We start from the raw sequence: 27,544 nt of genomic DNA on the forward strand, positions 1-27,544 counted from the left end.
CGAATGATGATGCAACCATTTACACAGCGGGGGGAGAGAGAGACGGAGGCAACATTAAAAGAAAAGACAAGGAATGTGCCCCGGGTGCGAGTGAAATGGAGGGAAAAAATGGTTGATTGAAAACAGATTGGGGCCTACTGGACCGCGCACGCAGCAGGGTCAATGCAATCGGCACTTTTCGGGAGTCTCGTGATTCGTTAAGCTATCTGGCGGCCAATTTAATGTGGCGGCTATTTATAGCACGTATTCGGTTGTCGCTGTAGCCCACCGGCAAGGACGACGGAAGGCACATGAAAAGGGACCGACACGATGGCACGCCAAGATGGTCAAACCAAATGACATCATCGTCGGCATTGCAGTTGATTAACATCATTTAACAGCCTTTGGCCCTTGCTTTAAAAGGCGGGAAGGCGGCAGTGTTCGGCGTGTCCTTTTTCGCATTTACTTCTTCGCTGAAATTCTGCCATTTTCTGTTTTGTTTCGGAATTATTCTTCGCTCTCGCCGTGTGCCGTCAATTTTCATTTCCATTTTAAAACGATCGGGAGCACTTTATTTGCTTTCTTCATTCATCCGCGTATTGCTAGAAACAGTGATCAGAAAAAACGGCTTTCCAAACGGGATGCAAGTGTTTGTTGTGAAGCACCACTTCGCTTCGCGTTGGCTTCAGCTGCCCACCGGCAAACGAGCACTACGTTGCCGCCACGTGCAAGCTTGTTAGAATTTTGCGTATCTGTTCGGCAAGTTCGCTGCAAAAAAAGGGGGAAAAACGAGGAAAGAACACATTTACTGCAAACAATCGGCACTGTTTAACCTTCCACACCGACTTACCCATTCGGAGGAAGGGCAGGATCGAGCTGAGATTGCAGATGGCGCAGCATGGTGACGAACTGATCCATGCCCTGCACCACCGATGCGCCCGGATTGAGCCAGACGCGCGGCAGGGTGTACACGATCGTGGACGCTTTGCCGACCGCGTCCACCGGCGAGCAGACGCGCATCCCGTTCAGCAGGTAGCGATTCAGCAGCGAACCGATCGCGAGATCTTTCAGTGCCGCATCGGCTAGAATCCCTTGCCAGCTGGTGATGTTGCGCAGCAGCTTCAGGCCGCTGCAGAACTGGCGCTGAAAGAAGGACGACCTCGCTTCCTGCGCTCTGGAAAAAAGGAGAGAGAGAGAGCTGTGAGGATCACGGCCCAGAGCACGATCGCGATCGGCTGATCCGCCACACTACTTACTGCTTCGGAAAGATTGGAATAAACACATCATTGTCGATCGACTGTTTCAGCTTGTCGAGGATCGCCTGGAAGAGCACCCGGAGCGGCCGGCAGCCGCTCCGGAGCGATGGGTAGTCCCGCACGAACCGCTTCAGCAGCCGCACCAGCCGGAAGGTTTGCGTCGTCGACAGCGGATCCCAGTACTGCTCAACCAGCGCGGTCAGCTTGGGCAGGAATATTTTCTCCACCAGCGTCGGTATGAGTCGTACGTCCGGATCGGCCGCGAGTGCCGCCTCCGTCGTGGCCGAGCAGCCGTACTGGGCGGCCGTGCGGTACCACTTTTCGTTCTCCAGCTCGACCAGCGCATCCATCGTCAGCGGGTTCCAGCACACGTGCTCGAGGCGGATCAGCGGGCCGAGAATCTTGGGCAGGCAGAGGCTCACGTACGCGTCGCTGTACGCGGGCAGGTCGTGCTCGCGCCACTGCTCGAACCGCTCCAGTATGCCGCCGACCTCGCCGTACTCTTCGGCCGCGTCGGCAAAGATGTCGCGCGCCTCCAGCTCGATCGCCTGCAGGGCGGACCGGTAGCGCGCTGCGTCCATGTCGGGAATTTCGTCGTCGCTCGACATGCCGTCGAAGTGGCTTTCGGCCGTTTCGTTCTTTTCGCGATCGCGCCGCCGCCGCGTTCGGCGACCCTCCCGCTCGGCCGCCCTTCGCACACGCTCCTGATCCTCTGGACCGGCCCGTTTAACCATTTCTGTTGGAGCGAAAGAAACAAAAGGATTGTAAATGGTAAAGAATTTTTTGTCTGCAATGTCCCGCAGCAGCACGACACTTACTGTTTGCGTCCGTGACCTCCTTCACCTGGTCGCGCATATCCTGCCGGCGTCGCTCGATCAGCATGCCGGAATGTTTCCCCATCAGGGCGAGCGCCCGCTGCTCGAGTGCCGCCACCAGCGGTACCTTCTCGTTCAGACACTCGACCAGATCGGACACGTAGCAACGGAACTCCTGATAGAACCGGTACTTGGCCGCCGCAACCGGTGCCCGCTGCTCGCACGCCCGATAATCCATCTGCAGCAGCTTCACCTCCTGCGTGATGTGTTCGATGTCTTCGTCGTGCTTTCGGTTCAATTCGGCCGTCGTACGGTGCCGTTCGGTTAGCTGTGCCAGGATTTGCTGCGGCATCCGCGGACCGGTCGGTTTCGTGTCGGAAGATTTGCTGCCGGCATTGCTGGACGCATTCGTGGTACGCTTGCTGCCAGCGCCGGTACCGGCCAATCGGATGCCGCTCGACGCTGCGTACGCTTTCTCGAGCAGGGCAGCCGTTGACAGTGCCCGGAACTCGCCAGTTCCATCGTCACCCGCCCGCTGATCGTCCAGCAGTAGGGTGGATTTGTTCTGGAACGTTTGGCTAAAGCTGCCGCCGATTAAGTACTGCGATATGACGGATTCTTGCTGTGCCGATACGAGCTGTGCACCGGTGACGCCTTTGCGTATTTGCTGATTTTCCCATTCCTTCGTTTCCACGTCGGAATCTTCCGCATCGGAATCTATTTATTTATAAGAAAAGATCAATTAGCATGTGTTTTCTGTCTTTTCGAGTGGGTCGAGCGTTAAATCGACATTGTTACCTTCACGCTGAACGGCGTAAAACTGTTCCCACCGCTCCTCGCGCTCTTTGGCACCGGTTATGGCCGACATGTCGATACGGTCGTCATCCTCATCGGACCCATCGCCATCGCCGTCCTCTTGCACGGTTCGCTTTTTGGTCTTGTCCTCCTTCGGCTCCTCGACCGGAATGAATTCGCCTAAAAGAAAGCAACAATGCCACATGAGCTCTTCTACTACTTTCATACAATCCCAAACGTCCTTCCTTACCTTGTTCACGCGCTTTCTGTCGTCGCTTGCGTGCGGCATGAATCATGGCCGCGTCCGGTATGACACCGTTTTCCAGACACATCTTAAAGTTGTCCTGCGGCTTCGCAAACCGATGATGATGATGCTGGTGCTGCTGCTGCATCCGTCCATCCGTTTCGTCCTCCTCGTTCCCGTCATCCTCCGACGACATATCGTTCCGCCCGGCGCACAGTGCCGCCCGCCCGTTCAGGATCATATTCTCAGGGTCCGATTTCTTGACCACCAGCTTCGCCATCCATCGACATCAACCGGTAACGGTGGGGAAGAGGGGTGTGATTTCCGGGATGCATAAGAGTAGGTGGGGAAGGAGAGCCAAGGGCCCAGCAAAATGCAAGCAAAACCGGAAAGTACCGAGTATTAGCAGAAATCTTAAAATGGCCATCTGTTCAAATGGTGGGTTCGCAAGACGCAAGGTAGACAACAAGGCGACGAGCCAAAGAGAGAGAGAGAAAGCGAGAAAGAGACAGGGAGGGGGATTTTGAGGGGGTGAAAAAGCGGTGCAAATGGAAATCCTGTCAATTGAACGTCGTTTTGAGAATCATTTCACCGATCGCGCGTGGTAATGATGGTGGTAGGGATGTAACGGGGTCGGGGTGCAGTTAAGGGAAAGATGAGATCGATTAAAATTTGCAGGACACAATTAACGAGCTTTGCCCATCGCGCACTCGGTAAGCTACACTTGCTGTGGTTTTGGTTTTTGCATTGTAAACTAACAGATCCATTTGCGAAATAAAATAAAAATCCAATCAAAAAGTAGTGTAAAATATTTGCATTGATTCCGCTTCAAAGCAAATCGTAGCCCAATCGATCATTACAGTTTACCAATCGAACTAAACACGATGAATTCCGGCGAAGGGCACAATTGAATTTAAAAAAAGCAAGGAACAAGGAACGTACAGCCGAAATCATTAAAACCAAAAACCGTAACTAAAGATGATGCGAACTAAACTGAATGCGAAGCACACATTTCTTGTTCTCGCTTGTAGCTTGCTTCATTGCTCCTTCATCTTCTAGCTTTTTGTTCGCGTATGTTTTGGGAGTGTTTTCGAACAAACTTAAAGATACTATTTGTTTTTTTTTTTTTGTTTAAATACAACTTAAAAGAAAAGAGTAGTAGAAAATTGAATAATAATAACCTTACCACAAAGTCGTCTGTGCGTATTTCTGTTTGGATATTAGAGCTAGAATTTTCACACTTTTCTCTTTTTATCTTATCATTACTGTCGGCGGTACCACCGTGAGCCGACGAGCCCGCCACGCTCGATGCCGACGATGAAGGCTTTCGGTGCGGTGCGCTCGTTGGTTTGGCCTGGTCCACTGCACCCGCTCCACCGGACGCTGATCCTGGCGCCGGTCCGGCCGGTCCGCTGCCGTTGCCCTTTTCCATGTGCCGCTTCCGGCGCCGTTCCTTGTCGAGCGTTTTCATCACCTTCTTGCTGTGGGAGGACTTTTTCACTTGGAAAACTTCGCCGCCCTCCTCTGTGTGCGATGTGAGCGAGGGGATGGGTACGGAAAATAAAGAGAAAGAAGAAGAAAGACGGACGGAAAGAAGAAAAAAAAGTGCCATTAAATGCGTCCCTTGCGGATCGATGGGGGGGGGGAAGCTGCACGACGGAAACTGCGGTTTTAAATAAAAGGAAAAAATAAACATCCGTCCTGCAATTTGGCGTTTTCGCATTTCGGCAAACAAACACACACACACACTCTCTTCTGGGCAGTAAGGGGACATCCACTGCAACAATTTCGCATATTTCTTCTACTCAATGCTGGACAAATAAAACACACACTTTCAGTGCATTTTTCGCCACCATTTTCTTCTTGGCTTTGGGAAACACTACTGGGAAGCCCTTTCCCTCTTCCTTCTTCGATCTAATTGTGGTCGATCTTTCTCCACTCACGCAAAAACACTATTGCGCCCCACTGCCACCGGGGGGACGATGGGCTACAATGCTTCATTTTTGGGCTACGCGTGTACGCGTGTGTTTCTTAGGTACGTGAAGAGCTAAATTAGAGGCTTTTTGTTACCTTCGTCGTCGAAACTAAGCAAAGAGGGTTTGGTGCTCGGGTTCGCTTTCAACGACGAGCCCTTCGAGCCAGAGTCCGCCGCAGCACGGTGCTCTTTTCGCTTGGATGAGGAGGAGGACGGTGCGACCGATGCCGTCGCTACCGCCGGACCTTCCGGCACGGGGTCAACGTCCATCGGTGTGGACCGGTCGACGCTGCTACCGTTCTGTGTCCCGTTGCCGGCACCGTTAGGGTGGCCCGAATCCTTCGCCGACGAGCCGTGGTTTTCCTCGTCCTCATCATCGTAGCCGCTGAAAACGCGCCGCTGGATGGGCTTTTTGGGCTTGCGAAAGAGCGACATCGCACCGTCGCACCCCGTCTACGCACTGCTGTGTATTGTGTGCTGCTGCTGTTGTTGTTGTTGCTGCTGCTGTGTCTGGTGTGTGTGTGTACGTTTCGCGAGGGTTACTGAATCGTCACCATTGCACAAACACCGTTCCAGTCAGCGGAACAGAAAGCCAAATGGAAAGAAACACTTTTTCACAACTTTTCACGCAAAATAGAATGGAAATGTTGAATCAAAACACGCCAGACGGAATAGCGTTGCCCTTGCTATGGCGAGAGGAAAATTTTCATTGCCCCCCTTTTGACAGTTGCTATTTGACGCATTGCTGAAGGAGTGTGAAAGGAAGAGCAATAGTCGGCACCAATGAGCGAAAGAGACAACTACTACCACCGTTCTGCAGTGAAGTTTGGAACGTCTATCATCCTCGGTTGAGTGCTTCAAATTTCCGCGTGGAAAAATAAAACTCAGAAAAAAATGGGCAAAACAAAACAAAACGAAAGAAAAAAAAAACACCGGTTGATTTCGCAACTATATACAATACACAGATATATTTCGACTCGACTTTTGTAGCTTACACTAATTCCTGAGGAGCACATCACATGTTATGCTAAATATTTGTCCACGCCCTTGCCGACGGCGTCCTGCACGCTGGCGTACCCGTTCGCTTCCAGCAGGCGGTCCAGCTCGCGCTTAATTTTCGACACCACCGGCGGCCCGTGAAAGATGAAGGACGTGTACAGCTGGACCGCGCTCGCGCCCGCCTCAATCTTCTCGAACGCATCCTCGCCGGTAAAAATGCCACCCACACCAATGATCGGTATCTTGCCCTCGGTCAGCTTGTACACCCGGGCGATCATCGCCGTCGACCGGTGCTTCAGCGGCGGTCCGCTCAATCCACCGAGCTGGCCGGCATTGACGCTTCGCAGCGTAGCCGGCCGGTCGATCGTCGTGTTCGACACGATCAACCCGTCCACCGCGCACGCTTTCGCCCGCACCACGTCCACGATCTCGCGCAGATCCTCCTCCGATAGGTCCGGCGCCAGCTTCAACAGTATCGGGCGCTGCTCATTTGCCGGAAGGCTGGCACGTGCCTTCAGCACCTCCGTCAGCAACGTTTGCAGTGTGCTCTTGCTTTGCATCGTCCGCAGCCCGGGCGTGTTGGGGCTGCTCACGTTAATCACCAAATAGTCGGCCAACGTCCCGAACCGCTTCACGCCCTGCACGTAGTCGGCGATCGCATCCAGCGACAGCTTGTTCTTGCCCAGATTGATCCCGAGGGCGACACGCTGGTCCGGTGGCTGCTGTTCGCGGCACTCCCGCAACCGTTCGTACACCACGTCGTGGCCCTCGCTGTTGAACCCGTACCGATTGACGATCGCTTTGTCCTCGTTCAGGCGAAAGATGCGCGGTCTCGCATTGCCCGGCTGCGGTTCGGGCGTGACCGAGCCGATCTCCACAAACCCGAACCCGATCAGCTGCAGCCCCTGGACGGCTTCGCCGTGCTTGTCGAACCCGGCCGCAATGCCGATCGGGTTGCTGAACGCCATGCCGAGCAGCCGGGTGCGCAACCGGTCCGTGTCCTGGTACGGTGGGCGGAACAGCTTCCACTTGACGCCCAGCACCGCCAGATCGTGGGCCGTTTCCGGCGGTATCAGCCGGACGATCGGCATGAACACGTTGTTGTAGAATTTCTCATCGCCCCGGCACACGCTGTATGCGCTGAAGACGCCCGCCGCCAGCCCGGTTACCTTCAGCAAGGAGCCGATTTTATTCTGGAAAGAATGCGAAATGCAGTAAGACACCTTGATATTTTTACCTTATCAGCGACGTCACGGCAGGGGCCACGCGGAGAAGAGGGGGCGTTCATTTACCGGTGTTCTTACGCGGCATGCACACATGGTTTGATGGCAAGGTTAAATGCAATTTTGTTAAGCCTAATTTGTCGGAAAGGGTTCGTTAATTCGAAAAAAATGCACTTTACACGGAGGAGCGCTCAAACGAGTCCGTTACCGAACCGGATGATACTTCTTCACTGTTTTGCTTGTTTGTGAATCGTGCAGAAAGTGAAAGTTTCCACGGTGTGCGTGTGCTGTGGGGGGAAATGTGGTGATTTTGTTTACGTTTGGCCATAAATGTCAAAGCACGCGCGGGAACACTGTGTGCTGGTAGAGGGATAATGTTGGAAAATGCATATTTATGTTACAAAAAACATGTAAATGATCGGATTAAAATCGAAGCATTTAAAACAAAGAAGAGCAAAAGAGTTGGGAAATAAATTTGTTCCGCATTTAACAACAACAAACCGAGTTCAATCCACCTTTGACAGCTCATTTCGAGCCGGCTTGAGCCGAGTGGCGAAGTTGTGTTGTTATTGATACAGCCCGATCTCACCAACACTACCCTGCAAACCAGCGAAGTGTCATGTTTGGGAGTGAGGAGAAAAAACTCGCAGAGGCAGTGCGTGTGAATCAGCGAAGAAAAACAGAAGCACCCGAAAGAAAAGGTGCAAAAAACCTGCTTATCATCGCTGATACGCGACTGGACGACGCAACAAAAGGCGTTTGTGTGAAGTGTTTTGCAGAATAGCCTCGTCGGAAAAGTAAAGATTGTTCCAGCGAAAAGGCAGCTCATCGAGGAAATCCATATCACTCCCCCCCCCCCCTCCCCTGGACGGGGCAAGGAGGTGCTGCTGCTCGGCGCAATAGAAGGACGGGGGCCCGTGCAGGGCGATTGTTTTCTTTGTGCTCAACGGGTGCGATCGTAGAAGGCGTTGTTGCTGCCCTGCCAGGGGTGCATCTTTTCCTGTGATTTTAATTCTCGGAGTACTGCCATTTTCAGTGCAATATTAGTTCAGCTCAGAAGTGTGTGCGTGTGTGTGGGCGCGGGTGTGTATGCGTTTAGTTTAAATAGGTACGGTAATGTGAACCCCCATTGCAAGCGAGTGCGAGTTCTTTGTTTACAAAATTGCTCCCCCGTCCTCCCGTTTCGGGCGGTGGGCATGTTCGCCATAACCCCTTGTCCGTGGGGCGTGTGTCTTCCATGCTGACAAAGGTATAGTGTTACCCAGTGAAATAGCTCCTGCTACCTGCAGGTCTGTGCGTCTCGTTAACCGGAAGTGGCGTGAAGGATTTCCGTTTGGAACTGTTGCGTAGTAGAAATATCAAATCCCCACCATCGTCACCCGTCACCCGTTTCCCAGTGCGACCAACACAAACGTACGTACGGTGCTACAACGCTCCCTCTCTCTCTTTCGCTCTTTCGTACGCGATTTGTCTAATTGACGTATGCGCGCGCGGTCGCTCTCGCTCGCTCATACTCTGTCTCTCTCCTTCCATCTAACGCTCGAGCAAGGCTTTACAGTGAGCACAGAGTAGGAGCAGCCTCTTGACCAGCCAAGGTCACGAAGCGACACTCCGCTAGGGCACAGGCTGCGCAGGCACGGCAGGCACGGCAGGCACGGCAAAGCTCTGCATGTTTACGTTTACGCGATTGCTGGCGATGGTGAGGAAGCCTTCTGGTTTCCCCCTGAACAGTGTGTGTTAGTGTGCGTGTGTGAATTTTCTTGCTAAAGTAACCTCCTCTGCACGATAAGAAAGGGTGCACAATAGGGAAGCGGGTTCACTCAAGGCCACTCGCGAGGGAGGGAAAACTCAGCGATCCTTCCCATCCATCATCAGCGACAGCGCCCAGCGCAGGGAGAAAGTGTCACTACACACACACACACACACACAGATACAACCCACACGTGCCCCACCTGGAGCATCTAGCGCGTGGAACCCTGTTTGACGGTTTCTTGAAGGAGCGAATGGTTTGAAACGCTGGGGAAAACAACAGCACAGCAACTGCAACCATGATGCAAGCGGAGGACTCCGAGAGCCTTTCGTGGATCAGTGATAAGGTAAGGGCGAAAGGGGGCACCTTAAGGTAAAAGGGTTTTTTTTTTCGTTTTTCACAGGGCAAGCAACACGCTGCACGAAATGCGTCTCGGCGTTTGGCCTACTTTGACCATCCCCCATCGTTACCAACAGCGAAGAACTCTCCGCGTTGGTGTGGGTGGGTGTGTGCACAGAGAGAGTTTGTGGGTGTGTGCGGTTTTGCAGCCCTTTGTCGAACTTCATGCCCCCCCCCCCTCCCCCAAAAGGGAGTTTGTTTACCACTGCGTGGTGGTGTGAAGGAATTAAGATAGGAGCTGACCCGTACCGTAGAAACCGATTGAAATGCTCGGTGCCTGACCACACACGATAAAGAAAAACCACATAACACAAACATGTGGTAAAAACGATGCTCCATAAGCAATGCTTTGTGTTGCCGGAGGGGGTCTTAAACAAAACAGCAGCAGCAGCAGCAGCGTATCCACCGTGCGTTGCGTATCGAGCGCCACGCGCACCAGCCAAACCATCATTCCCTTCTACGCGAACGCGCTAGAAGCGAGAGCGTTCGATGTTCAAGGACTTTCCGATGGCCAAACAGTTGGTACACACATACACACACATAGCACGCGACGGAGTTTTAGAAGGAGGTGGTATGATCGTGCCCCCCTGCGCTGGTAGAATTAATATTCTACGCATGACATTGATCCTCAACTTTGGTTCTAAAGGCGGTGCAGCGCTTGGCGAGTGTGATGCAAAAGGCGCCAACCACTCATTTGGCGCTGCTTCTGTTTCAACGGGCATCTAACAAATGAACTTACACGAGCGTACGATCAGCAGCTTTAAAAAGCAAACACTTTTCTCGGCAACAATCGGCAGCGCTGAAGCGACCTACTTAGGCGGAATTAAAATTGATTTTTGCGGAGTCGTGCTTCCGAGCAGCTTCCGACAGCAAATGTTGCTACACAAGCATAATGTGAGATCAATAACAAAAGTTATCATGAAACAACAACACAAAAAACGCGCCCTTTCTCAGCTGTTTTGGCTCCGGAACCTTTGTTGCACCCTATCGGAAGTGTGTCTTCTTTCTTGCGTCGCTTGCATTGCTTGGCCCCACCACCCTTCGAACAGGTACATCCGGGGCCCGAACGCCGTTGCACCGAATCGAAAAAAGGGGGTCAAATGAACGTGTGCCTAGTGTGGTGTACCAATCCTTGTTGCGATTGTTATCGCGCAACAACCGCGCGAGCCTTGCGCGATCGCCGTTCGCTGCGCAATCTGGTGTGGCCCCTAATCGAACCCTCCCCCCCCCCTCTTCTCACCATGGTGGTAGGATCGTTCCCACAAGGAGGGGGGTCCGAGTGTGAGGTTAGCATGTAATCATTCTATTTGTTTCCTCTTCGCGGGCACGTCACCACACCCCGTGTCCATGGGGCCGTGGGCAGCAGTTTTGATAACAGTAGTAGCAGGTCGTCCAATTGCAAGCGAGTGGCGATGCAAACAGTTGATGACGCAAAAGATTAAAGCTGCGACTTGGGTGTTGATTTTACTGCCTCTAGGGACATCGCCGTGGGTTCATTACCAGCGGTGGGCTCGTTCAACATGGTAGGGAAGCGTGTGGGTCTAAGTCGTAACCGGTTGGGCTCAGAGAGTAGAGTTTAGTTCTTAAAACGAGCTTTTTTATATATTTAACATTCTTTTCTGTTTCTCTCCCTTTCCAGCCACCGACGACGGATGGAACGCTCGCAGTGCAGCCGCCGGATGTGGTGTCCGGTCCGTTCACATCGCTTACCCTCGACATGACCGACACGGACGACATCGACGATCGGCGATCGCCGGCCATGAACGGAGCGGGCGGACCCACCGATACTGCCGGCACCAAGAAGGAGCGCAGTTTCCTGCTAATGGACGAGCAGGAGCGGATATGCGTGCGCTCGGCCGAACAGTTCTGCAAGCGGCTGTCCGTATCGCCCGACGCCAAGCTGAAGGTCGTGTCCATCTTCGGCAACACGGGCGACGGCAAATCGCACACGATGAATCACGCCCTGTTCGGTGGCCGGGACGTGTTTAAAACCTCCTCCGAGCAGGCATCCTGCACGATGGGCATCTGGGCGGCGTACCAGCGGCAAAAGAACGTCCTCGCGCTCGACACCGAGGGCCTGCTGGGGGAAACGGTGAACGAAAACCGCCAGATGCGCATGCTGCTCAAAGTGCTGGCCATCTCCGACATCATCATCTATCGCACGCGCGCCGAACGGTTGCGCACGGACATGTACAAGTTTCTCGGCACGGCGTCGAAAGCGTTCACGAAGTACTTTTCCGGCGCGCTGCAGGCGCTCGATCTGCCCGGTCCGCCCCAGGCGCTCGGGCCCGCCGTCATCATCTTCCACGAAACGCACAACACGGAGGTGCTGAAGGAGGACGAGGATGGGAAGAAGGAGGAGGACATACTGCGCGAACGGTTCGCCAAGCTGCGGCTCGAGCTGAGCGCGTTCAGCTCGCTGCGGTACGTGGGCGTGCGCACCTCGAAACCGCCGACCAACTACGAACCGCTGCGCATGGTGTGGGAGAAGGAGGTGCGCAACACGGCCGTCCGCTCGCCCCGGTTGCCGCGGGTCGTGTTCGAGGCGCTGCTCGCGCTGAACAACAAGTTCAACGGCGAGCTGAGCCCGCTGCCGTTCCACGCCTTCCCGGAGCAGTACTTTACCTGCACGACGTACTGCAAGTCGTGCGACGCCCGCTGCCAGCTGTCGATGGGCCACCTGGAGCTGAAGGAGGACCATCGGTGCGGCAGCACCAGCTGCAAGTACCAGCATCAGCACGAGAACAAGGTGTACCTGTGCAACCGGTGCTACGTGAACGGGCGCCAGGTGGTGGTCAGTATTAAGACGCAAAAGTCGAACGACTCGTCCTGGATGGGGCTGGCGCTGTACGCGTGGAGCGGCTCCGTCATCGAGTGTCCGCACTGTGGGGAGATCTACCGCTCGCGGCAACACTGGTACGGGAACAAGCCGCCGGAGCAGAACGCAGTACGGTAAGCTGTTTCGTCGTTCGATGTGCGGGTTGCTTCGCTTTTTTCCCGCGAGAGGGCGCCCTTACGGCAACACATGAAGCGTTGCGATAGGGAAGCGTTTTTTTAACGCTTTTGGCTTTTTCTCCCCCCCACTCATTTCAGGACGGAAATTGTGCACGTCTGGAACGATGGCGGGCTGCAGCTGCAGGGCCCGACCCATTCGGCCCAGCTCGTGCTGGACGGGGTAGCTTACATCACCGATGCCATGGCCAGCGTTGGCTCACAGCCGACGAAGCTCGTCAAATCGTGGGTAACGGACAAAATACGGCCCGCGTACTGGCGCCCGGACAGTGAGATTATTGTAAGTGTCCTTTGTGGAAAGTTCGTGTGGAAATAGATAGTTGTTTTTATTGAGATTTTCCTTTGTCGTCCCAAAAAAACAGCACTGCAAAGGATGCATCAGCAACTTCGAGCGCTTGGGTCTGAAGAAGCATCACTGTCGCAGCTGTGGCGAAGGGTTCTGTAACCATTGCTCCAAGCACGAGATGGCCGTACCGAGCCGCGGCTGGAACTATCCGGTGCGCGTGTGCAACAGCTGCTGGAACGACGGCCGAAACGGTGGCACCGTGGGCACGGAAGGGCTGGCCGGTCCGGGGGCAGCCGTGAATGGAATGACATCGAACGGCAACCACCATCCTCACCACCGCCATCACTCGCCGGAACAAACGCACCGGAATGCAGGTAGGTGTGAGACGTAGATAGACAGTGGCATGGCCCGGGAAAATCCTCACCCCATCCCCTCCCCCCCCTCCCAACATTTGTGCAACGTTGCTGTTCAAAATTGCGCTGACTCTGCTGGACTGCTGCTGCTGCACGATTCTGTGTTTCCCTATTTACTTCTCGATCCGCCGTGCGTGCGATGTGATGATGGTGGCGATGTGTTACACGATGACACGCGTTCGTGATTCTCCCTTCACGTCGTCCATCCCGTCCGCGGCACAGAGCGGGAAGAAGTTGCTGACCAAGCGCTTACTGATGAGGCTGACCTCCTCGTGCCGTCTTCTTCTGCAGGCAATAATGGTATCGACGAGGCGAACAACGTGCTGGTGCGGCGCTACGGCGAGGCAGTCATCAACACGATCAGCAACATTGGCGCCGTGCTGGAGTACCCGAAAGGTGTGTGATTATGTGTGTGTGTGTTTTCGTCATGCTTCTAACGTGCCCTGTTTTCGCGTAGATTTTATCAAGGAATCGGCCCGCCCATCCTACTGGGTGCCGGATGCGGAGGCACCGAACTGCTACATCTGCGAGCTGCTGTTCGGTTCGCCGGAAGAGCTGAACGCGCTGGCAGCACTTGCCAGCCAACCTGCCGCCCCAGCATCAGCAGTAGCGCCCCATGCCTCCGGATCATCGACACCGGCGACAGCAGCGTCGCCTGCCAAGCGGAGCGAGAGCGGTGCCGCCGACCCGGTGGCCCGGTCGGGCGGTGGAACCCTACGCTCCTCGAGCGGTGGCGCATCCGTTCCCCCGAAGGCTGGCGTTGCTGGTGTGCCGTCGGCCCAACGTTCGGCTGCCGGCTCGGCGTCGTACCGTTCGGCGATCGATCGCCGGAGGCACCACTGCCGGGCGTGTGGGAATGCGGTCTGTGCCGGCTGCTCGCAGAACCGTCGGCCCGTACCGAAACGGGGCTGGCTGAGTGATGTGCGCGTCTGCAACAGCTGCTACACGGCGGAAGATTAGGCGCGTTCCTACGGGGAGCACGTTGCCTGCTACCAGTAGTTTGTAAGATTTCCATCAGAGACTCGTTTCCAATCCCCAACCCCACAAACCCGTTCTCGCGGATCGTTGACACCCAGCGTCTAGCAAATTATTAGTACAATTTGTAGCTTGCTTTCCGTTGTGCGCGCTAGCGTGAATGTGGCTGTATGTGAAACCTTCCTGGATATATCCTTCCTTCCAAAAAAAAAAAGAAAACACCGCGGCACCAGGCTGCCGCCCCCAAAAGCTCAAGCTTCTTCTCAAGCCCTCTCTTCCCCTGTTTTGCATTCCCACCCGTGTGGGCGGGGGGAAGTGACAAACAACAAATGTGTGTGTTTAGCCAAAAGAAAAAGAAAAACAAACGACAACAACGCTTCAAGCTTGAGGTGGTGGCGACAGCGTGGCATTCTAGGGCACGACTGCCGAACGACCAAAAATGTGATGATATTTACCTTTGTTTTCAAACACTGTTTTTTACTAGCTCTTAGCTTATGAATATTGATAATGATTTTGATTGTTTGTTTAATTTTGTTTTTTTTTCTGTGTACACCTCCTTATTTCGTTCGGCTTTGAAGAGACTGTGGCGCGAAAACGGAAAAGACTCTAGTATTCGAATGAGTGGAGAGGGATTGTTGAAGGAACAGCGTAGTATAGAACTGTTTAGCTTTAAATCGTTTCCGCGTTGATTTGATGCCTTGCTTGTTCAGTTTGTTCATAGATTTTTTGTATTTTCGTAACTCAAGAAAACCTGTACTGGCGTTAAAAAAGAGTGATCTGGTGTGTAGCAGGAAAAACAAAGAAGGGCTTTATTAGGTTTGGAAATTTGTTGCACGTTCGCTCGCTTTCTTTATGATGCTGATGCGACACAACTTCGAATGCCATGAGGATGACGGTGACGATGAATGATGCTAACCATTGTATCCTTCATCTCATCATCCCGAGGAAACCTGAAATGGTTTTAAAACTCTACAAAAACTCGATCGGGCACGGCCAGAATCAAAATTACCACAAAACAAACCACCCACGATCATCTTCCTAAAACGAACATATAAAAAAACCAAAACAAAATAACGGTTATGCTGCCATCCGGTATTTATATGTACACCTCAGTACACTGGTGTTGCAATGCACACACAAACACACACAATACACACTCAAAACACATGTAATGAGCATAAGCGATTGAATTTAACTCTCTGTACCATTTTTGCGTGATTAAAAAGAGCACGCGAATGACACGGATTTAGCCGTGTGTATCTGTTTGCTGGCAAATTACGAGAACAACAAAAAAAAAGAACCCCGGGAAGCAAAACGGAGCAATTGCGCCATGGCGCGGCCGCGTAAACATAGTTTATGTGGCGGATAGTGTGTAGTTAAAGTAATTGATATTTCCCCCCTTTTTCCAGCAGAACAACACTCCCGTGTCCCTCCGGCAGTCCTTTCGTGTGGCATCTTACTATGTACTGTACGGACACATAAAACCACATATATATATATTGAACAGATATATACAGATAAAGATACATACATATACATATATATATATATATTTCGATAACTCTTCAGAAGAATTCGAATGGCACAGTTTTAGAATAAATTAATGGTTTTTCTTTTCTTTATTATTTTTAGCAATGACTTTTGAAAGAAACGGTCGGCATTGGATTTGATTCACTGTACTGCTGTAGTTCCTGCAACGTGTCCAGAAAACAGGCTTTGTTTGAGTACTTGTTTAAGTGGGCAAGTTCGCTTCACATGATTCCCACAAGTCGGCCATCCATCGAGCTCGTACGAAACCGATCGATCAACATTGTTCGTGATGCATAAAAATAGCACCAAGCATGATCGGTACGACAATCGATCTAATTAGTTGAAAACAACGTCAAGCGAGGACAACAGCAGCGGGTGTCTATTTTAGGAATTGGAAAACTTAATTTCATTTTTCTTTGCAACAATGATTGAGTTTATTCTACTGTCGATCACTCCCTTTCTATCTCTTTCTCTCTCTTACCCTACATAAGGATTATGCACTTTATTGCGAATACTTAGGCTAATCTGTGCCAAGTACGTTCGGGCATTATGCTAAGCAAAAAACCAAAAAATCACTAACACTATTTACACGTCCACCCTGCTCAAGGATCACTTCAGGTACATCTGCAATCCGGCCGGCAGTTCGAAGTTGTTCGCTTCGAGCAGATCGGACAGTTTGCGCGCGAACTCGGTCGTGATCTTCAGCTCGTCGCCCTCGTCCAGCAGCCGCTGGAAGAGCTGGACGGCCGCTTCGCAGTTGTTGTCCCGCACGTACTGCCCGAGGGCCAGCTGCAGAAAGTCGGACTCGCGCACATTCGCCAGCCCCTTGGCGCACTTGGCCAACCGCAGCACGGGCTCGAGCTTGCCGCTGCCGACGAGAAACTCGCACTGCGTGAGGATGTACTCGTGGTTGACGCGCACCTCCGGATTGATAAGCATGCGGCGCAGCTGTGCCTCGGTGCCGCCGACCGCCAGTGCCACGATCAGCGTGTTGTTCGTGTTGACCGGCCCGTGGATTTGCGACACGATTTGAATCGTTTCGCTAAGCAGCGCTTTGGCTTCGGCTGGTGAAATGTCCTCCTGCTGCTGGCCGTTGGTAAGCTCCACCAGCAGCGTCATGATTTCCAGCTGCAACGGTGTCCGCCGTTTCTCGGTGGCGATCCGTTTGAACTCATCGATGGCGGCCCGCCGGTGGCCGGCCAGCAGGTACTCGCGCAGCACCGGCCCGAGCAGTGCGTTGTCGTAGTTACAGTACCCGAGCTGGACGAGCAAATCGAGCAGCTGTTGGGTGGTGTTGGGAGAGGCACTTCCTCCCTGCCCGCTTTTGGCGTTGGCCGCCGCCGCCCACTGTGCCGTGTTGGTGAGCAGATTCCAAACGTTTTTGCTGGTGGAGCCTTCCTCGGCGCCGCGCAGCTTACCACCGCCGGCTGCACGTTCGCGCAGCACCTTCTTCGCACCGTCGAGCTGGCCGCGCTCGACCAGCAGCGCCGCGTAGTCCAGTATCTTGTGCTCGTCCACCACGAAGCCGGGAAACTGTTTGCGCAGCTGCTCGAGCGTGCGGCCGGCCTGCTCCGGGTTGCCCACCTTCGTGTACAGCTCGACCACGGACGCGAGCATGCCGGAGCTTTGGTCCACCTTCGCCTGGTCGCACTTCTGCTTCAGCTCGAGCGCCCGCTTGTACCGGCCCTCGCGCACACTGAGCTGCAGCAGGCGGCGCAGCACGCCGCGCGTATTCAGCTTCTTCTGCTCGAGCTCCACCAGATGGCACTCCAGCTCGTCGTAGCTCATGTCGCGCGGATGCACACCGATCGTGTCGAACAGCTCCTTCGACAGGATGGTCAGCTGGTCGTCGGTGACCTTCTTCAGCAGCGCATCGGTCGCTTCGCCCCCGTTCGCACCCGTTGTTTTCCCCGCACGCCCGAAATGGTTCTTCAGCACGCCGGCCGCCATGCGCGATATCTTGATCTCGAACCGGTCGAACTCGGCGAGCAGCGCCCGCAGGCTGGCCGCGTCGTGCTTGCTCTTCTTGTTGCTGATCAGCTCGAGCAGCAGCTGGCCGGCTAGATCGTGCCGCGTGTCAGCCGACCGTTCGCCGATCGCGCGTATAACCTCCGCAAGCTTGCGCTGGTGGGTGCCGGAGCGGTTCACGTTCGCTTGCAGGATCAGCGGCCACAGGAGCGTCTCCGTGTCGAGCTTGGTCGGGTAGAGGCGCACAATCTCGAGCACCTCGTCGAACCGGTTCTGGTAGAGCAGGTGCGATATGAACGGTGTCATCAGTACGGCCGTCCGTACGCCGCACGCTTCGAAAATCTTCAGCGCCGCCCGGGAATCCTTCAGCGTGAGGGCCAGCTTGGGCAGCACGTACTGGGTGAGCGTTTCCTGGTCCGGGTCCACCTTCAGCTTGCGCATCGTTTGCAGCACCCCCAGCACTCCCGCCTCCCCGTCCGTCTTGGTGCGCTGCATGAACAGGGGCCAGAAGTAGTGCGGGCGCAGATCTTCGAGCGGCGCGAGCGCCGCCAGCAGCCGCGCAAAGTACGGATGGCCCGCCTTGGCGGCACACTCGCAGGCTACCTGGTACGCGCGTGCATTGCGCTCCGTCTGTACCAGCCTTTGCAGGAAGCGGTTCAGCCGATCGAACGGCACATCGTTGCGCAGCATCTCCACCATCAGGAACGTCCCGTAGCCGTCGGTGTTTTCGTTCGCCCGGAACTGCGGTGCTGGCAGGTCGTCGAGCAGTGCCATCATGCCGTCGAGATGGCCAGCCCGCACCAGCCCGCTCAGCACGTTGCGCAGCACGGGATGGATCCGGCCGTCGCCGGTCAGCTCCTCCGGCAGCAGCTTCAGCAGGGCGCGCACCAGCTCCGGCTGCACCTTCGCGCCGAGCGCGAGGGCGAGCAGCTCGAGCACGTGCCGCTCCTGCAGCTGCGAGCCCTTTTCGCGCACCATCTTCAGCACCCGGTCGCCCATACCGTCCTCGAGGAAGGCAATCATCAGCTCGCCGTACGTTTCGCCGTTCGCCGACACGCTGCTGGCGCTCATCGTTTCCAGCACCATCTGCACGCCGTCCAGATCGCCGGCCCGGCCGTACCCGCGTATCATCAGGTTGATCACGTCGACCGTCAGCGGCAGGTTGCGCTCCTTCATCATCTCCCCGACGAGCTTCATCTCCGCGATGTCTCCCTTCTCGGCCAGCACCCCCAGCAGCCCCCGGTACAGGTCGGCATCCTTCTCGACCGCGTCGCCCATGGACGCGAGAAACGCCGGCACGTCCGTGATGGTGCGCTCGTTCTCCCGGTACACCTGTAGCAGCACCTTCCAGTGTTTCTGCTGCGGTTCGCCCAGATAGAACCAGAACTGCTCGAACACCTTCATGCGCGTTTCGAGCGTTTCCGCACAGAGCAGGGAGCCACAGCACTGGAGCAAAAACTCGTACGCATCGGGCGGTATTTCGAACGGTTTCGCTAGCAGTTGGTTCAGCTTCTCCAGCTGCACTCGCCGGTACACGATCGCATCGGACCGCAGTTCGTCCACCAGCCGTATACTATCGACCGGCTTTTGCTGCTGCTTGCCGGATGGCGCTTTTGCTGCTCGATCGGACTGGTGGGCCGTTGATTCCTGCTGCTTCGCCGACGGGACCGTCTGGCAGTGGCGCACGGCCTGGGACAGCAGTCTGGCAAACGGTACGGTGTGTTGCTGCAGCACTCCGGCACCGTAACACGAACCGGCACACTGTAGGGCGGCCCGCTGGCACACCACCACCCGTCTCAGCAGGGTCACTCGAAGGTGATTCATTGCGGTCTGAAAGAAAAAGCGAAAGAACAGCACTCGGTCACGAAAACGGACGAAACGCAAAAGTCGCTCGCCCGGTGCAGCGCGCGCTCGGAAAGTGATTACATGAACGTGTGCAAAAGCTGCTCGGTCGAGGCCGCCGGGGGTTGGTTTGTTTTGAATCGCGCACCACACCTGACAGCTAGAAACGTCAGTGTCAGCTGCCACAGCGCTACTGTGTGCGTGTGTGTGCGTGAGACGTCGCGTCCCGGTGTCGGACAGAGCACGTGGTGATGTAAACAAACCGATTGTTTGGATTTGTTTTGTGGCGAGGAGAGAAAAAAAGTTGCGTGAACTTTACGCTAATTTGTGCCTGCGGAAAGGTAAGCAAATGGGAAAGAATGATCAAACACTGCATTGTTGATGGTAATGACAAGTTTCGTTGAGAAGAATACGATTTTTCAGGTCACGCTGGGAAAAGTGTTAAAAAGAAGAGCAAGAAAATGAATAAATGCGTTATATAAATAGAAACCAAAAGAAAAAAAGAACGGAATGAAGCTAGAACGATGTCTTCCCCCCCCTACAAAGACCAGGGTGCAGCATTTTTTCCACAAACTACGGGCAAATTTTCCGCGAAGCTTGCCATTGTTTGCTACGCTGCCCTCGCTCGAGGTAGGAAAGTGAAATCCGAATGAAACGCTCCATTCAAAAAAAAAAGCTGCCTCGCTTTTCATTCAAAAACACACAGATCCGCCATCCGCCCGCGAATGACATTACAGTGCTGTGCCGGGGGTGTGTGTACGTGCCGCCGGTGCCAATCTTTCTCACAGTGTGCGTGTGCGTGTACTCCGTTCCTCTTGATCGCGCACCGTACCGAGGCGATACACGGGGCCACGGCTTTATTTACCGCTCGGCACAAACGCCACCCGGATCGTGAACTCGGTTGCGCGGCTGCTCTCGTTTCTAACTATTTTTTCTTTCTTTCTTTGTGTGTTTGTTCTTTCTACGGACGGACGGACGCTGTGCAACATACACACACACACACGACTCGGAAACGCGTGGGACGGGCCAGGAAACCGCTAACCAACGCGCTCTCCCGTCTTCTATTGCGTATCCGCAAACCGCAGTGTGGTGTGATTGTGCAGGAAAAAGGAAGTGTCTAGAACTGGTAGTAGTAGAAGGCTGAGGACGCGTTCTGGCCCCCAAAAATCGCCCTTCCCGTTTTTGTGTGCGCGTGTGTCTGGAAAGTGAAATCGAAGCAAGCCCAAACACCAAACCCAAAAGCTTCTCCCATGGTGTGTTGAGTGTTGGCCAGGGGCGGACCTTTGGACGGGATTGATTGCGGGACCATCGCATGGACAACGCGACCGTGCCGTGACTGTGTGCGCGTGTGTGTGTATGAGAGAGCGTGTGCACGTTGGTGTGAATTTTCTAGCCGTGTGGGCTACAGTGTACACGTCCGCGTGGTTTTCCAGCGGAAGAAACCGGGCGTGCTGCAAAGTTAGGGGATTGCATTACAATTACTGTACGCACTGTACTTAGCGTGGTGTGTGTGCGTGTGTGTGTGCGACTGGCTTGCCGAAGAACGTCTGGCAGTTATCAGGTAAGAGTGTTCAATACTGGTGTGTGCAGTTTCTCACCCCCCTGCGTGCCCAATCATCTAGTTTGCATCTAATTAAACCTTCAGTCTCTCCTCTCCCCCCTTCTAATATTCACCAGCGTATCTTTATCGAAATGGGTTAAAACGGCGTCGACCCCCTCCCCTTCCCCAATTCCCGTAAGGGCTCGTCAGCGAACTACGCAACGAAACACACGTTCGTCAAAGATGATGGGTGTGCATGTGTTGTTATGGGTTCAGGGTTTGCTTCTTCTTTGCCGCCCGTAGCAACCAATCCATCCATGAGTGAGGCGTGTGTGTGTGTGTGAAAGAGAGAGAGAGTGAGAGGGTAGAGGAAATAGTAGTCTCTTCCACTACCACTAAAGGTAGCTAGAGAAGAAGTGGTAGTAGTGGCGTTGGGAAGCTGATCATCCCCCTTTCCCCCCGTTTAATGCACATTTCAATTTGATTCCCCGTGATGCATTCCACTATCATCGGTTTCCCTCCCCTGTGGGGCTGATAGCTTACAACAACAACAACAACAACAACAACAACAACAACAAAACACCTCCGAAACCCTGCCCACATGTGTGCCCGCGTGGTACGTGTGTGTGTGTGTGTGTACGGGCTGCGACCTGTGGGGCGACGGCGGAAGAGCATGTGATATACACCGGCCGCCATTACACCCGAACGTTTGGTTTAACAAAATCCCCTCACCACCAACCCTTCCCTTGCTGTGTGTGTTTGGTGGAAGGGGGAGAAGAGAGTGGGGAGGGGGGGGGGTAGAGATACAGCATAAATGAACCATTTCAGGCGGCGGCCCCCCCCTCGCCGGTATTATTTTCGGGTACAATCGAACGATACACAGAGAGAGAGAGAGGAAGAGAGAGCCAGAGAGATGCAGTGTTGTGCGGAGGGGGCCAATTTTTTCGGCCCCCTTTTCCCCCCCGGTGTACAGTACCGCATCTCGGTGTAGAACGCCACCACCTCCACCACCGCGCCTGTGTGTGTGTATGTGTCCTTGTGGGACGCAAATCGTCGGCAACGCGCACCGCAACAAAACGCACAGTTCGTTTGCGTAAAAGACGCGCGCCCCGGGGCTGTTTGTGCTTGCTGATGCGTCTTGGTGTTGGTGGTTCCACTGCCTTCATCTTGTTTGTGTTTTTGTTTAAAGCTGCTAAAATAGATACGCCGATTTACTGGTCGGTTAGAGGGTAGTTTGATTGAGTTGGTGCACTAGTTTTCCATTTTTTTTAAGTCGTTCCCTTACCACGTGTATTGCCATTTTCAGTGCCATTTTGACAGCTGCCAAAGCATAGTATCAAATTTCAATGTTTAGTGTACGGGTTTTGCTTGGTGTGTTGCTTACTGATCGTATGCACGATCTCGCTTTTGGAGACCAAGTTCCGCCCATAGTTTCGCAATTACAACAACACACAATTTAAAAAGGACATGTAGTAAAAGATTTGCAGTTTCTATTCGCTCTCTCTCTCCGTTATAAAGCTTGCCCACTTGCTGTTCCCCTTTGCTGCTTCACCAATCGATTAGTTCCGATTGTGCGTTGATCGATTTCACGGACATTTTAACATTGGCGTCGGTACCGAAACCGGCCTAAACAAACGAGCAGTCTAACATCATCGGTGTACATTACAACTACTACTACTGCTGCCACTACTACTACTACTACTACCTTGCCAGCACGGTCACCGCTAGAAGGTCTATTTCTAGCTGTGTGTATGATCAAAACCACCTCCACCTCCTCATCTTACAACCTTCTTGCTTGGGTAGCAGAGGCATCCACGGCACCGTTCCGTGCAAGTTATGCACGTTATCTTGAGCAGAGTTGGTGCTGCTACGGTCACGCTAATTTGGCGATAGTGACAAGTGTGTGCCAAGCATCGGAATTTGAGCGCAATTCGATTGTTGTTGCAATGATTGTTGATGAATTGGCAAACACAGCAACGACCATCAGCAATAAGAAATTAAAAGACGAACCTCTTAAACATATCTCGGGACCCCGATGGTTTCAATCGTTGGCGCTAGATTAGATAAAATTGCTGTTGCTTTTATTTGTTTTATTTGTTTTTGACCGTTTTTTTTTAATTCTTGTATTGTGTATGGAACTTTCACCCATACACACACACACCCGCAGACAGCCCATGGACGAAGAACGCATCCCTTCTCTATTTATTTTTTGCTCCTCTTTCTCTCTCTCTCTCTTTCATCCCTCGTAACCTCTGAACCAACCAGGCGGCGTGTGGCCTCGATCGGTACACGCGGACCTAACAAGGTGCAACCGGTGGTGTTGGCTGTTTGAGAAAGCAGCCGAGTTCGTTCCTTTTCCTTACGCTGGCGGGTGCGCTTAAAAGTGTGCCTTTTGTTGAGGGGTTTTTTTTGTTATTGTTGCCGTTTTGCGGGTTGGTGGATTGGCCAAAACCTAAGACTCACCGTTGCTCGTGACAGTCAGCTTAAGCTAAGGTAGGAAGTGCGTTGTAGCGTGTGAGATCCGGAAAGCAATCAAAATAGGACGATTAAGCTGTCCAGGTACCACCAGGTAAGGCAGGGTAGGATTCTTCTAAACCAATTCATCTACATCTAACCGTGCAACTCTTTAACGGCTTACGTCATCAAACCACGCGACCGTTACGTTACGCTGCGGACCGCCATTCACAGGGAGGGTGCTATTCGGTGACGAATGTTGTCTGGACAGTTGTCATCCCCCAATGTTTGGCGGTGGCTGTGACTGTCCACTTTTTTTTTTGTTTTGTTTGTGACAAGCACGATACGGAATCATTTTTTTGTTGGTGTTGACGTTTTCCTTGTGCACGTGCGCCGCAACGCCAGCGTGAATCGATGTGACGAGTCAGTTGCACAAAATAACACACGCACACAGTTAGACACACTGAGCAACTAATCGTGTAGTAGTAACGCGTGTGTGTTTGTGTGGACTTTGTCGATGGTTGCTAGATGGCGCTGTAAGTTTGACAGTTCGCTTGATCAATTGCTCGGTTTAAACTGGGTGCCCGATGTTCTGGGAAAGGGGAGGGAGGGGGAGGGGGTGGGGGAGAGGAATTTTGTTCCCAAAAAGGGCTCTCGAGCGTCGATTGGTGTGATACGATCGACAACGATGCAGAAATGCGGCTTTATTTGAGTTCGAGTGAAACGTTTGTTTTATTTTTTGATAACATTGGGTAATTTGCAGGGTTTTCGGAAGTATGGATGAAAAAACAGGCATTTACAAATAAATAGAAAAATCGAAAACTAAACTAATATGTTATATAATCTATAATTTAATATCAATATCAAGAATCAAAGAATTACTCTCGAAAAAAAGCGTTGCTTCGCTCTGTCTTAAAGTAAACTAAACAACTATACAATACAATGAATGATCTACTTCGTTCCAATGATCTCCCAGACCCCGGTACGCCTCCACTACTCCCATCAATCGGAGAAGGTTACTTAAGATTTGCAAAAACATGCATGCGACTTTAGCGTGAACGAGCGTGTGCATGATTCACAGGTGCAAAACGTTTTCGAGTGCATCGAGTGCATCGAGTGCACTTCCGCCCGCGGCGTCGGTTGCATTGCGTCTGGTCGGTGCATCATAAGTATGGCTCCCATACCCGCAGCAATGTGTGGGTGGTGTTTATGGCATAATGTAGCTTCTTGTTTTGTTTTTTTTGCATTCGTACACCACCATGGTCGTGGGTTTCGCGGCAAACAAAATTCCGCGAGGGAAAGAGTGCGTGGTGCAGTGGTCTGCTCGGTCTCGGTTAATGCATTGCGTCTGTTCCGACAGGATGTGCATCGGTCTTACTGCCGCCGCAGCTCGCTCGCACGTTGGTTACGTTGTCTTGGCATTGGACATCCAACAACGTCATCTCGCTGTCGTCATGTCCGATGGCCCTGCGTTCCCAGTGCGAAGTGATATCTTGGGAGTCTGGGAAGTGGGAAGTGGGTACCTGTAGGGCCTGACGATCGGAGATGCTTGAGATGGGTTGTGAGGAGGAGGAGGTGTCTTTGCTAGTGTATCCAACGTTTGTGTGTGATCGTCTACACTGCAATTGTCAGTTTTTTTCCACGGCCACTGCTCATAATGCCCCTGTGGATAATGGATGGCATATGCAGTTTCCATCATCATCTTCCCCTGCAATAGCGGACGTCGTAATTAATTCGCTGTTTATGATTGCAAGATGAGTGTATTCTTGCCGGTGTGACTGTGTGTGTAATACCGAAAGCAAAGCTTTTGAAACAACACCAACTGGAAGCGACTCGGAATAGTGATCACACTTTCAGAACGAAAAGAAACCAACACGGCAGCATACGATCGGGCATGATCTGCAGTAGAAAAAGAAGAATCGATGATACTTGCATGATCTTCCCGCTTCAACGGAAGGACGCAACTCATTAGAACGTTTAACCTGTTCAACGGGGAAGGGAAGAAACGTTTAAACTACCTGCACGATCGCTTATCGCTCGCAAGGATCACACTGCAGCAGGGCGATTATCCTTTGCCCCAGAATGGTGCACTTCCCGATCCACTTCCCAGGATGGCAGTGACCCGTTGCCACCCGTTGACCCCTCGGAGGACCCTTTTTTACGGCCTTTCCTTTTTGCCCGGAACAGACGGCAACTTTTGCTGCTGCCTGCAGTTCCATTCCAACTATGTACGCGCGCCGCTCTCACATAGACACACACGCGATATGATGTGGTACATTAATTTAATGCTTCCTGCAATTCTTCACTTTATCTAACTTCCCGTGGTGTCCCGTGGTAGTAATAGTTGCGGTGTTGATGCAATGCTCTGCGGCTGGACGTGTCGGGGTCCCGGGCTATCTGGGCCAACATTATCGGGCACAGGCGTCGCATCGTGACCATCATATGATCACACGCGCACACACACACAAACTATTATGAGCGTGTTATCGTTTAGCATGCTTCCCTCTGCCACTGCCATTGATCCCTCTTCTTTCTTTCTCTTTTGTTTTATCTCTTTTTGTCCCCTTCCTTCGTGGCAAACGTGTTGTGTGTTTGAGCATTGTATTTTACGGAACTCGGAACTCGGCAATTTGGGTTTTCGTTGCGTTGGATTGCTGCTGTAGCGAGATAGATTCGTTCGTTCTGTCATCCTCTGTGTTTCGCTCCACGTGCTTTTTGCTGTGCGTTGTGCGCTTGACCACGTGGTTTTGGATTTTGTGTGAGGGCCATCTCAACCTCATGTTTCACTCCACAAATCGGTACACGTGGTGGTAGGAGAGAGAGAGAGAGAGAGAGAGATTCAAATGGTACCAGCACAATAGCAAGTCTTCTTAGCGTGGTTCCGGCCGTCTCCAGAAACGCCGGCCGAAGAGAAACGACACACGCTCTCCTTGAACTCTGCTGCTGCTGCTCGCCGCCATATGCCATAAGCTTATCAGATATGATTTTTTGGTCACTACTGCGTAGAAAAGTGAACCCCGATCCCCGAGCCAAACGAACCGAAACACACCGGCAAGGTTATATAGAACCCGCAATCCCCTCCCAATGCTTGGTTGATGGTGGTAGTGGTAGTGTGTTTGCGCTTCGCGAGTTAAAAAGGCATCAAATCAATTGAAGACGCGGCGTTTCTTCACACCACAACACAACAAAACACACACTTATATAGAAACAAACAAGTGTCCAGTTTTTGTGGCGAGAAGGTAAGGCAGAACCTGTAAAAGATACGTTGGCGCGCGTGTGTGTGTGTGATTGTTTGGGGTTGGGAGTTTGGAGCCAACATTGCAATTGCGCATCGAAGGTTCAGGCTTCTTTGTGTCTATCTTTTCATGCTGTTTAGACCGCTTTTGTTTGTAAACTTTTGTTGCCTTTCCACCTTCTTTGGCTGATGTTCCGTCCTCTCCTCCTCCTCCACCTAACCCCCCGCTGCCTCCCGTTCTCCCAAGTCCCCAACATTGTTGATACCAGTTTCTAAGCACGACACGACGATTATTTTGCCTTAGATAAGGAAACATTCTTTGCCCCAAATCCAAACAATATCTCACTTTATCATTTCAACCGGTGTACTGAATAGGTGTTTGTACGGGATGTTACAAATAGTATTCTTACTTACTTACTAACACACCCACCAAACCCACCAAACCGTAACGTTGACTTCAAAATGCAAGAGATGGCGCCACACGGTGCCCTCCAGAAATTACAAATGTATTCTCATTCTCAAGGTTGTTTGTGATTATTAGTACCGCTCAACCACCACCACCTCCGGCCTCACCCCTCGCTGCGGTATCGCTGCGGTGGATGCGTTCCAGGTCGACCCCGGGTGGGGTGATTATGCAATCAGAAACCACTGCCTGTTGTTTCTTATCATCGGTTCTGATGCCGTTTGACGCCATTTGGCTTTCAATTCGGAGGTGTCGAGGACAGGCTCAAGTGTCAACAAGGGGGCACCGTGTGCAAGTGGGAAGAGAGTCTGCAGCGGAGTGTGCGAACTTCAGAAGGTGCCCAAATGCACTTTGCGATAAGGAGGGAAGCGTAATTAAGAAATACAGGGTT

General features: G+C 52.8%; 5 protein-coding genes across 12 annotated transcripts in view; 2 read left to right on the forward strand and 3 right to left on the reverse strand.

The window, feature by feature from the left end:
* Window positions 1-527: 527 nt before the first annotated feature.
* LOC120895893 (intron Large complex component GCFC2) lies at window positions 528-9,376 on the reverse strand. 3 transcript variants are annotated; one of them, XM_040299621.1, is made up of 8 exons: window positions 9,194-9,376; window positions 4,276-4,837; window positions 3,096-3,360; window positions 2,849-3,025; window positions 2,054-2,767; window positions 1,236-1,971; window positions 830-1,153; window positions 528-747 (listed from the first exon to the last, which is right to left on the reverse strand). In XM_040299621.1, exons 1-8 carry the CDS (start codon window positions 9,334-9,336, stop codon window positions 690-692), a joined length of 2,979 nt encoding a protein of 992 aa, XP_040155555.1. In that variant the 5' UTR covers window positions 9,337-9,376; the 3' UTR covers window positions 528-689. The 3 variants fall into 3 exon arrangements, with proteins under 3 accessions (XP_040155555.1, XP_040155556.1, XP_040155558.1); XM_040299622.1 differs by lacking the exon at window positions 9,194-9,376 and adding an exon at window positions 5,160-5,782 and having other exon boundaries at window positions 4,276-4,613; XM_040299624.1 differs by lacking the exon at window positions 9,194-9,376 and having other exon boundaries at window positions 4,271-4,388.
* LOC120895896 (dihydroorotate dehydrogenase (quinone), mitochondrial) lies at window positions 6,005-7,606 on the reverse strand. Its single transcript, XM_040299629.1, has 2 exons — window positions 7,356-7,606; window positions 6,005-7,256 (listed from the first exon to the last, which is right to left on the reverse strand). The coding sequence occupies exons 1-2, from the start codon at window positions 7,380-7,382 to the stop codon at window positions 6,087-6,089; spliced, it is 1,197 nt and encodes a 398-aa protein (XP_040155563.1). The 5' UTR covers window positions 7,383-7,606; the 3' UTR covers window positions 6,005-6,086.
* Window positions 9,269-15,738, forward strand: LOC120895894 (zinc finger FYVE domain-containing protein 1-like). 3 transcript variants are annotated; one of them, XM_040299625.1, is made up of 6 exons: window positions 9,269-9,382; window positions 11,075-12,387; window positions 12,529-12,727; window positions 12,810-13,107; window positions 13,369-13,542; window positions 13,604-15,738. In XM_040299625.1, exons 1-6 carry the CDS (start codon window positions 9,335-9,337, stop codon window positions 14,104-14,106), a joined length of 2,535 nt encoding a protein of 844 aa, XP_040155559.1. In that variant the 5' UTR covers window positions 9,269-9,334; the 3' UTR covers window positions 14,107-15,738. The 3 variants fall into 3 exon arrangements, with proteins under 3 accessions (XP_040155559.1, XP_040155561.1, XP_040155560.1); XM_040299627.1 differs by having other exon boundaries at window positions 13,438-13,542; XM_040299626.1 differs by lacking the exon at window positions 9,269-9,382 and adding an exon at window positions 10,832-10,958.
* On the reverse strand, window positions 15,710-19,647 carry LOC120895892 (leucine-rich PPR motif-containing protein, mitochondrial). Its single transcript, XM_040299620.1, has 2 exons — window positions 19,546-19,647; window positions 15,710-19,449 (listed from the first exon to the last, which is right to left on the reverse strand). The coding sequence occupies exon 2, from the start codon at window positions 19,441-19,443 to the stop codon at window positions 16,261-16,263; it is 3,183 nt and encodes a 1,060-aa protein (XP_040155554.1). The 5' UTR covers window positions 19,444-19,449; window positions 19,546-19,647; the 3' UTR covers window positions 15,710-16,260.
* Window positions 19,648-20,318: 671 nt separating this feature from the next.
* The window catches only part of LOC120895887 (AF4/FMR2 family member lilli), an 80,787-nt gene continuing 73,561 nt past the window's right edge, over window positions 20,319-27,544 (forward strand). The window contains exon 1 of one of the 4 annotated variants that reach the window (XM_040299597.1): window positions 20,319-21,022. The gene's annotated coding sequence lies outside the window, so the exon portion shown is untranslated. The other 3 variants (XM_040299602.1, XM_040299601.1, XM_040299603.1) reach the window with 3 other exon arrangements.

This window comes from Anopheles arabiensis, chromosome 2 (assembly GCF_016920715.1).
Source record: "Anopheles arabiensis isolate DONGOLA chromosome 2, AaraD3, whole genome shotgun sequence".
Classification (NCBI taxonomy): Eukaryota; Metazoa; Arthropoda; class Insecta; order Diptera; family Culicidae; genus Anopheles; species Anopheles arabiensis.